The sequence below is a fragment of the Mus caroli genome, unplaced genomic scaffold (genome assembly GCF_978045245.1).
Source record: "Mus caroli unplaced genomic scaffold, Mus_caroli_1 scaffold_17, whole genome shotgun sequence".
Classification (NCBI taxonomy): domain Eukaryota; kingdom Metazoa; phylum Chordata; class Mammalia; order Rodentia; family Muridae; genus Mus; species Mus caroli.
The window spans coordinates 93,642,988-93,657,068 of record NW_028227272.1 but is presented as its reverse complement, the minus strand read 5'-3'; the positions used below and the strand labels follow the sequence as shown (position 1 = coordinate 93,657,068).

Sequence of the window (14,081 nt, the reverse complement as noted above, 5' to 3'; positions counted from 1 at the left end):
AATCAAGGTAAGAACTCAAACATAACAGGAACCTGGAGGCAGCAGTTGTTGCAGAGGTCATGGAGGGTTGCTGCTTACTGGGCTTGCTCTCTGCAACTTACTTATCCTGCTTTCATATACAACCCAGAACCACCTGCCCAGGGGCAGCGCTAACCACAATGGGCTGGGCCCTGGCACATCCATCAAGAAAATGCCCCACAAAGTTATCTACAAGTCAGTCTGATAGAGGCACTTTCCCAGTTGAGGTTCCTTCTTCCAAGGCAACTCTAGCTTGTGCTATGCTAAGATCACAAACAGTAATGAATACAGTGGTCCAGTGTTTCTACATAAGGTGTAGTCAACTTCACATATACTCTAAATAATGTACAGATTCCTTATAATGCCTTGCACAATATATGTACACTGTGTGCACACTGTGCACTGCCGTATGTACACCCTGTGTACACTGTATGCACACTATATGTATACTGTATTACACTGTATGTAAACTGTATACCATTTATGGATAGCTGCTATCTCATCACAGTTAGAGAATGATGACAAGACGTCTCTACATGTTCTAGATGGACACGTTTTGTTTTCTAGATACTTGTGGTCAATGGTTGGCCGAGTCCTTGGTTGGAGAACTGCTGGATATTGAGGGTCAAATAGTTACCAAGTACTACTGGCATCTGGTCCTCTCGCCGCCCAGTGACACAGATTGTCAAGTTCACATGGAATTCAGTCCTCGCACAGATGAGGGAGTCAAGGTCCCGAGGGGGAGGTGACTTGCTCAGTTCCCTCAACCTGATAGCAGAACGAACATCCCTAAGTCCCAGACAGCCACACGGCCTAGTAAGAATCTGTAAGCCCAGGAATTGAAGACCCTGGGGCTCTGAGAAGAGCCCCCTTCACATGCCTTTCCCTCACCTTAATATCTAGAAAGGCTGGTGCCATTTCTGCACTGGGACTTTATAACTGTGAGAGCTACTGGAGCCAAGGTCTGCCCACAGGTCCTGGCTCCCTGCAAGATGTGAACATGGATCATAGATATACTGACTTCCCAGATGCTAAATCCCCAGCCCACAAGCTGCAATCTCCCAATGCAGAGGAACCCAGGGAAGGTAGCTGAGCCTCGGCCAGGAAAACTCAGGTCCTTACCATGCCCATCTCCTTCCCAGCCCTGCATCATTTCTGACTAGAGCAAATTCACAGCCCTCTACTATGCCACAGCAAGTGACTTGGTCATGTGGCTCTCAGCCTGGCCCTTGCCTGCCCATCCCTGGCCATCTTCACCCATCTGAGAAGTCTGGATTATGAATTGTTAAGGGACGTTCTTCTGTCAAACTGTCTAAACCAAGATTTTAGCTCTCTTGATTAATCCATTGAATCTTCCCAATACACCTGGGACGTTTCCAGCAGGTTGAGGGTCTGCTGCTCAGGCACCATAGACTTTTATACCCTGGATTCTCTGACACATTCAGATCACCCAAAGCTAGAGGTGGCAGTGATGTCACCAGTCTCAGAAATGAGGTACGCAGGCCTACCCAAATGAGATCACAAAGCCAGAGTTACATAGCCTTTGAGTAACAAAACTAGACTTGAAAACTAGGTAACATGATTCGAAAGCCATACACTTCACCACTTTGTGTGACCGCTGAGAATAGATGATACTACATAAAGGACGTGGGAACTAAAGCAGGCTTATACAACACACAGGTCAATATACATGAATGTGTGTGTACACATACATATATCATATACATATCATGAGCTCTCATATCTACTCCCTTTTTGTCTGTAGATTCAACTCCCCCATACACCACACCCTAACAATACAATATAATAACTGATTTCCTAGCATTTACATTATACTGACTTTTAATTCACATAGAAATGATTTTAAAAAATAGGAAGATGTGAGTAGGTTATATCTAAATAATGATAAGAAAGCTTAAAACATACATTGAATCCGTATTACTACAACCCTGAATATATTCTCTGTCACCCAGAATGGTACGAGAGAGTGCAGGAAGAAAATAGCTCCTGTGGGCAGGGTGATCCCATGATCCAATGCACCATAAACCCTGGATAAACATTTGCTACTCAAATAGGGAAATGATTGACTGTTATACATGGGAAGGCCACTGAGTTCTCCGTGCATAGCTGAGGCCTCATCTCTGAGACCTGAGGACAGATAGCAGATGATTAAAGGAAGACTAATCCAGTGAGCACACAACATGTGACATGCTTTTGTAACCAACCGGTTACCCACACAATCCTCTCTGATCCCGAATTCGGGATAATTAAAATAATTTGATTCAATGGGCAGAAAACTTAATGCAGATTTAGACCCAGAGTTGAAAGGTCCGGAGTTATTTATACCCCTGTCCTCTAACTCATTGGCTGCTTGGCAAGCATGCTGCTTAATCACTAAGTTGTATTTATATTAGAGGCTTGGGAGGTTGGCAAAGAATCTTCCATGCAGGGCAGAAAAATCCCTAGATAAGCAAAGTTACCATCGAGCAAAATCCAAGTATTTACATTGCTGTTGGAAGCTACCACATCAAGTTCAATTCAGATACAAAAACGGGTTGCTAAAACCTGGTTATGTTTAAAAAAAAAGTGTGTCAGATATCCTTGCCTTCCCACATCCTGACACGATTCTAACCCTGGGACACCTGCATAGCACAGATCAGAACTGTGGCCTGCGGCTCAGAAAACTGATACCATGACCTATATTTTCAACATTTATCAGGCCACTGCTAGCTCTGTCCTCATCCAGGGGGACTTGGGATAATGAATAGAATTAACTTGAAAAGAGTTGCAGCTCTGAATAGAAATTTTCCAAATAGGGAGGTCTCAGTGGGGAAAGAAGACCACACTGAGAAAAGAGCTTTCTAAGGCAGGGAACCCGGGTGAGAAACTTGGAAACTTGTGAAGAGAGTTAGAGACTTTGAGTCTGCCCTAGCCCCTGCATCTATTCTGAGAGAGCACCCAAAATCCTCAACAAGTGTGGCTGTAATTTGAAACCCAAGGAATAAAAAATGAGATTCCTCAAAACTTACATAAGGGGCTGGGTAATTTTCTAGAAAAGACTCATTAGCATTTAAATAACAAGCTGTACTATTTAAGCTCCACTTATCAAGTCAATAGTGCCTGGAAGACATTTAGACTCCTACCCATGACACTGTTTTTCTCTCTGTGGAGGACCTCTCTGGAATGTTCCTCTTCCCTGGGAAAATTCGCAATTATCATTCACACCTTGTTGTGCACAGGGCTCCAACATTTTGGCATGGCTCGTTTGCATTCACATCAAAGACAGAAACTATCTTCTAATAAGGCCTTCTTCTATGGAATTTTTGCAAGAGATGAAATGTGCCCTTAAAAAAAAAATCAATGTAGCCAAAAGCATGCAGCAGGACTGGGTCTTTTGATGACCCAGAGAATCTTAAAATGTATTGATTTGGCCATCTTCTTAATGTTCCTCTCCTAAATCCTAGAATGATGGATTAGTTCAAAGACCAATAACTAGAAATCTGCAAAGGGGAAAATCTTCCACTTGCAAAGAAAGGCTTTTCCCTGATGCCCCGTGTCAGCATTTCATGCTCCAGTGGGGATTATGGACAAGCCATGGTCCTGTGCACACCCAACTACAGACCCAGACAGCCAGGATCAGGCCACATCTGGCCAAGTAAGACACAGTGCCTGAGCAGACGGGCAGAAGAGCTGTGTCATGCCTAAACTGCCATTGTTCATCCGTGAAGTGACTCCAGGCTAAGTACCAATCCAAACAATTACTGTGAGCCAGCCGTATAGACAGCTCTAAAGACAGACCCTCGCATCTACTCTGGAGAGAATTCTGAGCTCACAGAAGCATGCAATTGGGCATAAGCAGCCATATCCAAAATTGGGTCTCAGTTTGTTCCTTTGAAATAGCTGCATCAGTGCTGATCACAAAGTGGCCAGACTATGCCATTCTAAGAAGCAGAGAATTCAGAAGTGGAAAAGTCCCTTCCAGGACCCTGAACTACTTTCATTCGGAGTCCCAAAAAAATCACTCTAGGGAACAGAACACCTCCCCTGGTCCATGGAATTTCATAAAAGGTAATACTCTGGCCTGTTCCAGGGCCCAACACACGTTGCTACTAATATGTCCCTTTTCTTAGTTCACCAGGGTTGAGCTAAGACCACACTACCCTATTCACCTGTTGACCTGAGTTCCAGACTTAAAGAAGATACAAGCCTCTGGCAGTACCCCACATACACGTAGACCTTGACATTTTTCATAGACAGTTGACACATGCTATCCAGATATCATTTAGCTATTTGTTGTTCATATTAAATAGTCCATCCAAGTCTTCATCAAAGTTCCCATGATGCTCATCAAGAGACATACTGTCACTTGCTGAGAGGATGTTGGGACAGAAAAAAAAAAATGTGATATTTTGTCTCCAGGGGCTTTAGCTTAAATAACTGGATGGAAAGTACTGACTGAACTTAGAAATAAACTTGAAACAAGGCTTCAACAGCCTTTGGCTATCCTGTACTCAGACACAATTTTTGGTTCTCCCTGCAGGGGGCAACCTCCTCCTGTATCTCTCTCTTCATAAGTCCAACAGTGTTATAGCATAGGGACCCACCCTATCCCCTCTGTGACCTCCTCATGACTGATTATGTATGCAATGACTGTTTTTTTTTTCTCCAAATGAGATCATGTTCTATGACCCTGGAGTCAAGATGAGGGATATACCGTGAGGTGGAGTGGGGAGCATCGTGTAGATCAGTCTGCACCAGGGTAAATGAATCTCAGAAACACATTTGGTCAAGTTTCCTTGTCTTATGGGAGGTATTGATATTTAGAAAGTTTGAATGAATGTTGTGGCCATTGTTAATCTGAAGCTTCCAAACACAAAGGGGGTGTTCTTCTGCTTATGGGATTTTTAAAAATACTTAAATGTCTGGCAAACTTAGTAAGTAGGTCATGAGGGAGGTGACAGCTGCTTGCTCTGTTTGACCCCTGAAGACAGACACACAATACCCCTTATTTGTTGCAGATCCCACCACCAGGAGGAATGCAAAGGCTGGACCCACAGCGAGAAACCGGTATGCCAGCCAGTGGACCCTCAACAGACCCCACCCTACCATCTCAGCACACACCCTCACCACAGACTGGAGACTGCCTACACCCAGGGCTACAGGATCCGTGGACAAGGAGAGCGACAGCTACAGCGTCAGCCCGTCACAAGACACAGGTGGGCAGTGCATGCTCCCTTCTTGGTCATAGCAGGGCTTCCCAGGCTCTGTGACGAGGGAAGCCTGTGAAACCTCCTGCCTAACTTCTCTCATGAAGGTCACTTTCAAATGACAACCGTTTCTCTGAGAGTTCCCAGGCCAAGTGTTCAGCCTTCCTCGTGTACAAGGCCTTACTGAGTTTTGCAGAATTGAGCAGAAATGCATCTCTCTCTTTTGCAGGTGTCTTGAATCTCCCACCCATTCTGCTCTCTCTCCCTGTAGTTCCTACCCAACAGAGAGAAAGAAGCACTCGTACATCTCACCCACACAATGGCAGTAATTGCCGATTGTGCTCTGAGGGCGTCTGACCCACTCCCACCTTCAGGACTAAGAGCCTGAACTTCACATCCTTCGACAACAAGGTCACGGCACCCCTATAGGGAACACAGGCTGATCCTTCTGGCAATTAATCAGGTTGATTATAAGATAAACAAGCCACCAGGCTGCTGGTGTCAACCACTGAGGCTTCACTTCTGGGCATGACCTCCTCTAAGCTCTGAAAAGCTATATCTGAATCTAGTAGCTACAGAAAAATTTAATGCTCATTTTTTTCCTCTTCACAACACACTTCAAAAACAGGGCTCCAAAGGTGCGTGTCACTGTGGGGATTTATTTTTAATGTCCGTTATTTCTCTTAGAAGGTTCTCAGAGGTGACTTCAAAACTTTTCTGTAGATTTGAAACACAGAGACAACTTTGACTGAGGTGACATGGCCTTGTTGTAAGGTCTGTTTGCACTGGGTTTTGTCCTATTTTCTCATTCCCATCAAGATTGGTAACAGCAAAGGATGAAACCTAGAGATCAGGGACTGTTCTGCCTTGTGAAAAAGTCAGTCTTCACTGTGTGTGTGTGTGTGTGTGTGTGTGTGTGTGTGTGTGTGTGTGTGTGGTGTATGTGTGATGTGTATGTGGTGTATGTGTGGTGTATGTGTATGTGTGTGTGTAAGTGTGTGATGTGTATGTATGTGTGTGTGTGCATGGTATGTGTATATATGTATGGTGTGTGTGTGTGGTATATGTGTAGGTGTGTATGTAAGTGTGTGGTGTGTGTATGTGTGTATGTGGTGTTATATATGTATGAGGTGTGTGTATATTATGTGGTGTATGTGTGGTGTGTGGGGTGTACGTGGTGTGTATGTGTGTGTGTATATATATGTATGTGGTATGTGTATATGTGTGTGATGTATGCATGTATTGTGTGGTGTGTGTATGTATGTGTGTGATGTATGCATGTATTGTGTGGTGTGTGTATGTATGTGTGGTGTGGGATAGCACACACACATGGGGCACTTGAACATGACATTGAGTGTCTTCTTCAATCACCCACATCTTACTTTTTGAGATAGGGCCTCTCACGGGTCCTGAAACTCACTAATTCAGCTAAACTGATTAACCAGAAAGCCCCAGGGATTGATTCTCCTGCCCCTTCTATACCAGTTTTTAGTATGGGTGCAGGAGCTCAAACACAGGTCCTCACGCTTGCATGACAGACACTTTACTGACTGGGCCATCTCTCCAACTTGTCATCTTCTAAGGATCATCGCATCTTCCTTCCCAAGTTGACACGCATGGAGCTGAACTTCAAAGCTTGGATATTTATGCCAGTTACAGAGCCTCTGCAGTGCAGATGTGTCTGTCGGTTGGAGCAGAAAAGGGTGCTGCAGCATTGCCACTGCCTCCCAAGTGTCCCTGCCAAAACCCAAATTGTTTGAGGGAAAGGCTTTGCTTATTTATAAAAATACACAGGGCTGAGAAATCTGACTGCAGCAACTGGTTTGATGTGAAGTCCCTGAACTTTGTTGATGAATCTGGCCTCAGAGTGGCCAAAGCAGAACCCTCTGACTCAGCCAAGCCTCCGCTAGATACAATGCATCTGCAGATTACAGCCACAAACTAGGAAAGGTCATCCATCCAGTTGGTCTAGATACAATGTATCTGCAGATTACAACCACAAGCCAGGAAAGGTTATCCATCCAGTTGGTCTAGATACAATGTATCTGTAGATTACAACCACAAGCTGGGAAAGGTCATCCATCCAGTTGGTCCAAACATAGGCTACCAACCCATGGCCGCCTCTCTTTTCTCTATCCCATGATACAGACCGAGCAAGGAGCAGCATGGTCTCCACAGAAAGTGCCTCCTCTACCTACGAAGAACTGGCCAGGGCCTATGAACACGCCAAGATGGAAGAGCAGCTGAGGCATGCCAAGTTCACCATCACAGAGTGCTTCATATCCGACACGTCCTCCGAGCAGTTGACGGCAGGGACAAATGAGTACACGGACAGTCTGACCTCCAGTACCCCTTCAGAATCGGGGATCTGCAGATTCACTGCATCTCCCCCCAAACCTCAGGATGGAGGACGAGTGGTGAACATGGCGGTTCCAAAGGCCCATCGGCCAGGTGAGGATCATTGCTTAGAGCATCTATCTACTATGGGTGACACTCAGTTCTCACACTGGGTGGGTGTTCTGCTTACTGACTAATTACTGTCGAACAAATCACTGCAACAATTATTTGCCAAAAACAGTAGTATTCATTTATTTTATTCATGAATCTGAGATCTGGTCAGAGTCTAGTGAGAAAAGCAAGCAATAACTATGGGATCCACTTCTAAAAAAAAAAAAAAAATGGCTAACTCAACTACCAAGCCTCTGCCAGTCATATCTCCCATGTAACTCTTTCCAGAAAGTGGCCTGAGCATCCTCCTAACATGGTGGGTTAATTCTAAGTACAAGCATTCTAAAGGACAGTCAGTGGAAACAGCCATGTCCTTAAGATTGGTGGGAAACTGAGTTAGTCAGTTTTATCATCACTATAATGAATCTTCATAGATTGGGTACTTTATTACAAAAGGAAGCTTATTCAGCTCATAGTTACGGAGGTCTGATGGCATGGTGCTGACATCAATTACTCTACAGTGAGGCCCTCATCATTAATGGCATTTGGAGGGAGGGGTATACATGTACAAAAAGGCCACACAGTGAGACAAGAACTTACTGTATATGAAAAGACTTAAAAATAGATAGTTCTTAAGATAACTGATACAGAACCACCTGAAGCCTCGTCAAGGGTAGTATCCCATGTCCTACCACTTCTTACGATCCCACCACCTCCCACCTCCCAGCATTTGCACTCTGAAGACCAAGCTTCCAGCACAGCAATCCTTGAATACACACTCAGCCATCCTCAACCCTAGCACTGACATCAACAATGGTGTGGCTTCCAGACAGAGCCCAGGAACTCAGGGTTGAAAGAAAGACATCTTTCTCTGCTTGATGAGAAGAGTCAATGGTCAAGAGCTGTGTTTTAAAGACTGTTTCACTGGGGGGCTTTGAAAAGGGAGGGGTTCTTAGCAGGAGTCAGTACTAGGAACCTCCTTTACCAAGGTACTCATTGAAGATGACAGAAACTGGAAAATGTAGGTCAAGGACTAACGCCACTTCAGCTTGACCTCATGTGGATATGCCGGGCTTCTGAGTGAGAGCTAAAACTTTATGCTTGATGAGAAAGGATAGACAAAGCACATGAGTCAAAGGTCTAGTCTTTCAAAGTGCTAACATGTCCAAGGATTTCATGGTCTAAGCTAAAAGAAAAAGACCAGGAACTTCTACCCACCCAACCACAGACACAGAGAGGGCTCTGGTTGGGCCTTGTGTTCAGAAAAATGAAACGTTTTCTGTAGAAACTCAGTTATTACATGTTGGCTGTTGTATTGACAAACCATGCTCAGCACAACTGAAGCAAAACTTCAGACTGAATCCACCAGGCTAGTGGACTGCTAACCTAAGGAAACACCTGTTTTTGTTTTGTTTTTCCCATCTGTAAGGGCTGCCCCATACCCATTCCTTCATGGAACAGCCAAAGATACACATTCAGTATGTCACCATTTATCTGAGCCACAGCACTGGCACTATTTAAATTAAATATATATATATATATATATATATATATATATACCCCTCTTTAAATTATGATCACTGTGTTGGGTCTTATGGCATAGAGCAAAACTCAAATAAGGCCCTAATAAATGCATGAAAAATATGTAAAGTGAGAATTACCTATCCGGCAAGCAATCTCTCAGATGGACTCAAAAGTTGTGGCAGATGCAGTATAGAGTCCTCTAACTTCATTTTCACTCTGTCTGCCTCTGCAGAGGAGAGTGCAGGCCGTTACTCCTGCGTGTTTTCATTCATGTGTTTTGCTGCTGTTCATAGCGTTTATTTAAAAGGCGAATGAAGATAAGATGTGATAATGGCTTTTGGACCTTGCTCATCCTAGAGGTGACGAGAACAGCAGGAGAAGACATGAGCCACTGGGCACCTCCTGGCAACTGTAGTTGGGCATGACACCGTATCATTGCTCTGGAGTTGTCCATGAGCATACTGCCAAATGCAGAGAAGCAGGGAGGAGAGAAAGTGTTCTGGGATAGCAGTAGACCTGCAGATAGTTGTTAGAATCCCCAGAGTGTAGACCCCCCCCCCGCCTTCCTTTCTTGGTGGCCATTAAAGTCCTGAAAGCACCCACTCCATCTCCACAGCCTGTCTACTCTCTGCTCTCGTATAAGAGACCATCACACTACTTCTCCTTCGGGTGTGATTTAGGCCATAGACCGTGCTTCCAGGTAGGATGAGCGCCCTACTTTTGCAAGCGTTCAAGCCATGAAAGGCCTGACCTTTCTTTCTGATGGCATGCCGTCTGTATGGTTAGGTTAAGAATTTCTTTTATTTAAAGTTTATACTTTGTTTGTGACATTGTTACCTTAGGGCATCCCAGACATCGCCACAAAGTGGCTATCACCTTAATGCATTATTTAAAGTGAAGTGATTTTTATAACTTTAGATATGAATAATTTCTTGAGTCAATGTGAGTTCTGATGTCCACAAATTTTGTTTTGTCTAAGCCACAGGGCTGGATTATTATTGGATTTTTAATATGCTTTATAGAGAGATTTCATCCTCTGGGAACCTTTCTGTTGTTCCTTCTTAATCCTTCAGGTAGTTCTGCATCAGTTATCTCAAGAACTATCTGTTATTAATATATTAATGGTATGAGGTGCAGAACTGGTTCTGCAGGACCCCAGGTCCAGCAGGAGAACAGGTCTGAAGGTGTAGAACAGGCAGATCAAATACAGAACAGAGGATTTCCTGATGGAATTATAGTGCATCACCAGGGTGATGGTATGACCAGAGTAACCTTTCAGATTTGGGTCAGAAAAATGAGGGCTATAAGGTCAGGCAGAAGTGACATCAGTCAGCCCTAAATGTACCAAGTGTGTGCATAATGTCCAAACAAATGAACACGTGTCTGTCACAGTTCTGGTACTAGAATCTGGCCGTAAAAACCCACATCCCACTACAATGGTCTTCTCTATCTTAATATCATGCCTTGAAAATGATACACTGAGGGGCAGCTGTGATGGGGATGCATCACGATGGCTACATCCATGTCAAGTGGAAGACATGCAAAGCAGAAGGCTGCATGCTGTTCTAACCCCTTCTTTGACCAGTACTTTTAACTAACCCACTTTTTTCCTGTTCCCCTCTGAGTTCTGGATGAGGAATATTATTTTCTGCTTCTGAGCACAGCCTTACCTTTGTCTGCACAGGCTTTCCTTCTCCATCACCTCTTCATTTTATCGCCTTATCTTTTTACTTTGCCTGTCTTCAGTACCAATGATCATGATTCCAAACTTTCAAACTCCCTACAAATGGGCATCAAGTTATATACATGAACTTATCTAGGTTATGGCTTCAAGAAAGGAAGAGTTGGGTCTTAGATACTAATAGGCACTCCTAGGCAGTGTTCAAGAATTAATTTTAAATGAATTAACAGTGTTGGAATCGACACAGAGTACTATATCTATGCATAGTGCATAGATATTATTGAATATGTCTTCTTTAGTCAGTGTTGTATTCATGACAAGATTGAGTGATTGGCTAATATTTTAATTACCAGAAGTGACTAGTCAGATATATTCAAATACAAAAGGACATTCGAGTTTATGCCAACATGCTTTTAAGAAAAAAATGACATATTTTCCCCTCTTGCCCTTGACAAATCCAAACAAATCACTTCCAGGTAGAGGATAACCTCCCCCACCACCAGTCAGAGTCTAGCTTTACATTTTAATAATAATGCCTGACTTGAATTTCTAAGATACATATATTTTATTACTAGGACGTGCTTGCTTTCTTCAGTCAGGGTTAGCTGATCACATCTTTCAAAAGGCAAAGAGGTTCAAACTCTATATTCCTATGAGAAATTGCTGGAATGTTTCAAGGACCTGTCTCCTTGATTATAGAGCCCCTTCTTAGTTTTGTGGATACCCTGAACCACTTTCTGTTGCTCTTTGGCCAAGCCTTCTCACTTATCTGTGATGTTCGGCCCGAACACCTGAGCCATGACACAGCAGGGCTTGACACATCAGCTCACCGCCCATGCTCCCTTCATACCTGGCCCAGAAGCCTCAGGGAAAGCAAGGATCGTAAGATATCGGCACCTGCACTCTACAGGCTCCAAATCCATCCATTCCAGTCTCCACTGACAGTGTCTCTGAGGTCCCGGCTGGTCCATGGCTCACCCACCCAATAGCTGCTATCTAGAGCTTCCACCAAATAACCAGCTATTGGATGCAGTTGTTGGATTGTGATTTAGGATTCCTTCATCTCGTTTTGTTATCCTCTCCTAAATGTATGAGTTTCAGCCATGAGAGAGGATGAAGAGCAGTGTGTGTGTGTGTGTGTGTGTGTGTGTGTGTGTGTGTGTAAGCACCACCTCCCTGGGAGACCCCTAACTCTTCCTTTGCAGCTTGACTTAAGAGTTTAATGATATTTTTTCTAATTTTTAGGGCCTGTACATTGTAAGACAATTACTAGAATGAGCTTTTCCCCTTCTGTCCCTGTGGATAACTTATTGGGTATCTTCTGAATGACTTGGGAGCTGAGAATATGGTACGAGACAGACTCAGAAAGATCCTTATAAGAAGCTATAATGATGCAACTGCATGAGCCAACACCAAAGCTTTAGGTCATGCTAAGTGCTTGCCGAAAGGGAAGTAGCTTATGGATGGGGTACAGTCTAGCAGTGGGTATCTTGGCAAAGATGGTCAAAGAAGTCTCACAGAGGCAATGAGATGTAAATTATTTGGGAGAAGGAGCATAGAGAAGACCCTGTGTGGCCATGGTCCAAAAGCAGACAAAAGAGAGAAAATAAAGGTTGGAGGGAGCTCGGTGTTTACAGTGTGAGTCAAGAGATCCATCTGACCCATCAAACACAAGCAGACATCCCCATGCCCCACAGGGATGGCAGTTTAGGAGCCAGGCCAGGAGACTGCGCCTCTGCACGGCTCTTTTGTCCACTCTGCAGTTCATAGTAGAGCAGTGTGCTCATCCCTGCTCCTTCCTAGAAACCAGATCTCCCTGACTGGTAGTTGCAGCTTGGCTTCTTATAGATTTCCCTAGGATTCTAGTCTGTTCTCAGGGATGGTCCCTCAGTGCGCTCATTACGGAAAGACTTCTTCTCAATGGTTCTATTCTTAGAATTACAAGTCTGTGACCCAATTTGCTTTCTATTGTGATAAAAAAAAAAAAAACATGGCCAAAAGATACTTGGGGAAGAAAAGGTTTATTTGGTGTACAGATCCCAATCTAGTGAGGGAAGTCAGGCCAGGAATTCAATCGGGAGCAGAAGCAAGCTCCACGGAGAACCATTGCTCTCTCTCTCTCTCTCTCTCTCTCTCTCTCTCTCTCTCTCTCTCTCTCTCTCTCTCTCTCTCTCTCTCTCTCTCTCCCTCCCTCTCTCTCCCCCTCCCCCATCACTGCTTAGTTTGCTCACCTGCTTTTACCATCCAGGACCATCTGCCTATGGGCGACACTGCCCTCAGCGGGCTGGGCCCTCCCACACCAATTACTAATCAGAACCATACCACAGACACATGCCTGCAGGCTAGTCTGGTGGAAGCGCTTCCTCCAGTCCCTCCCCTCAGGTTACTCTAGTCTGTGTCAAGGTGATAGAAAACTAGCCCGCCACCCCATTTCCTCGAGACAAAAATTGAGTATTTATATTCCTGAGTTTTCAGCAGCCACCCCCTCTACTGTTCCCCTCTGTCCCTGCTTTCCAGAGAAGCCTTCTGTCCATGAGGCTCTAACATTGCTAAGTGCTCTGCAAAGTATATGTAGCCATTCCTGTGGCTTGGGTTATTAGCCATTCCCCCCTTCTACAGAAGTATTCTTGGATACGACTGCATTTTCTTTGGCTTCTGAGGCCCAGTGGGCAGCTTGATGCTTTCTTGGCTGATTTGCTGGGGTTAGGTTCTAGTCGTTGAAGAGCTGAAAGCTCTATCAGTCTCTCAGGAGGTGTTAAGTCTCAAAACCTTGCCCAGATGGACCAGTGATATAAAGAACAAAAAGGATAACTGTGTCCCTGTGAGGAACCAGAGACAGCTTCCAGAGTCCTTTGCCACAGAAGACAAGCAGAAGAGCTCTATACGGTGACTTAAAACTCACTGCAAACCCCATCAGAATACATATATGTAGGTCACTACTACTGACTGAATCTCTTTAATATAGAAAGATATTATCACCCCAACCCATGAAAGTATTAATATATTTAACTAATACCTCCCATGATCCCATTGGTTTATCTGAAAAAATATGTCATAATAGAGGCTGCAGAGAAGGGGTCCTGAAAATACTACAGATAAGTCTTTTAAAAATATCTAAGAAATTGGACAAAACCTAACTGTGAAGACAGGCATGCCTGTGCACATACCCACATGCACACACACACACACACACACATACACAC

At 44.2% G+C, this 14,081-nt stretch overlaps 1 protein-coding gene across 2 annotated transcripts in view; it reads left to right on the top strand.

Moving 5' to 3' along the window:
• Window positions 1–14,081, top strand: part of Dscam (DS cell adhesion molecule) — a 580,573-nt gene that overhangs the window by 555,521 nt on the left and 10,971 nt on the right. For both annotated transcript variants that reach the window (XM_085832094.1, XM_021184771.3), the window contains exons 31-32: window positions 5,037–5,234; window positions 7,374–7,676. In XM_085832094.1, coding sequence (XP_085688220.1) covers window positions 5,037–5,234; window positions 7,374–7,676 — 501 coding nt within the window. The remainder of the gene's footprint in view (window positions 1–5,036; window positions 5,235–7,373; window positions 7,677–14,081) is intronic.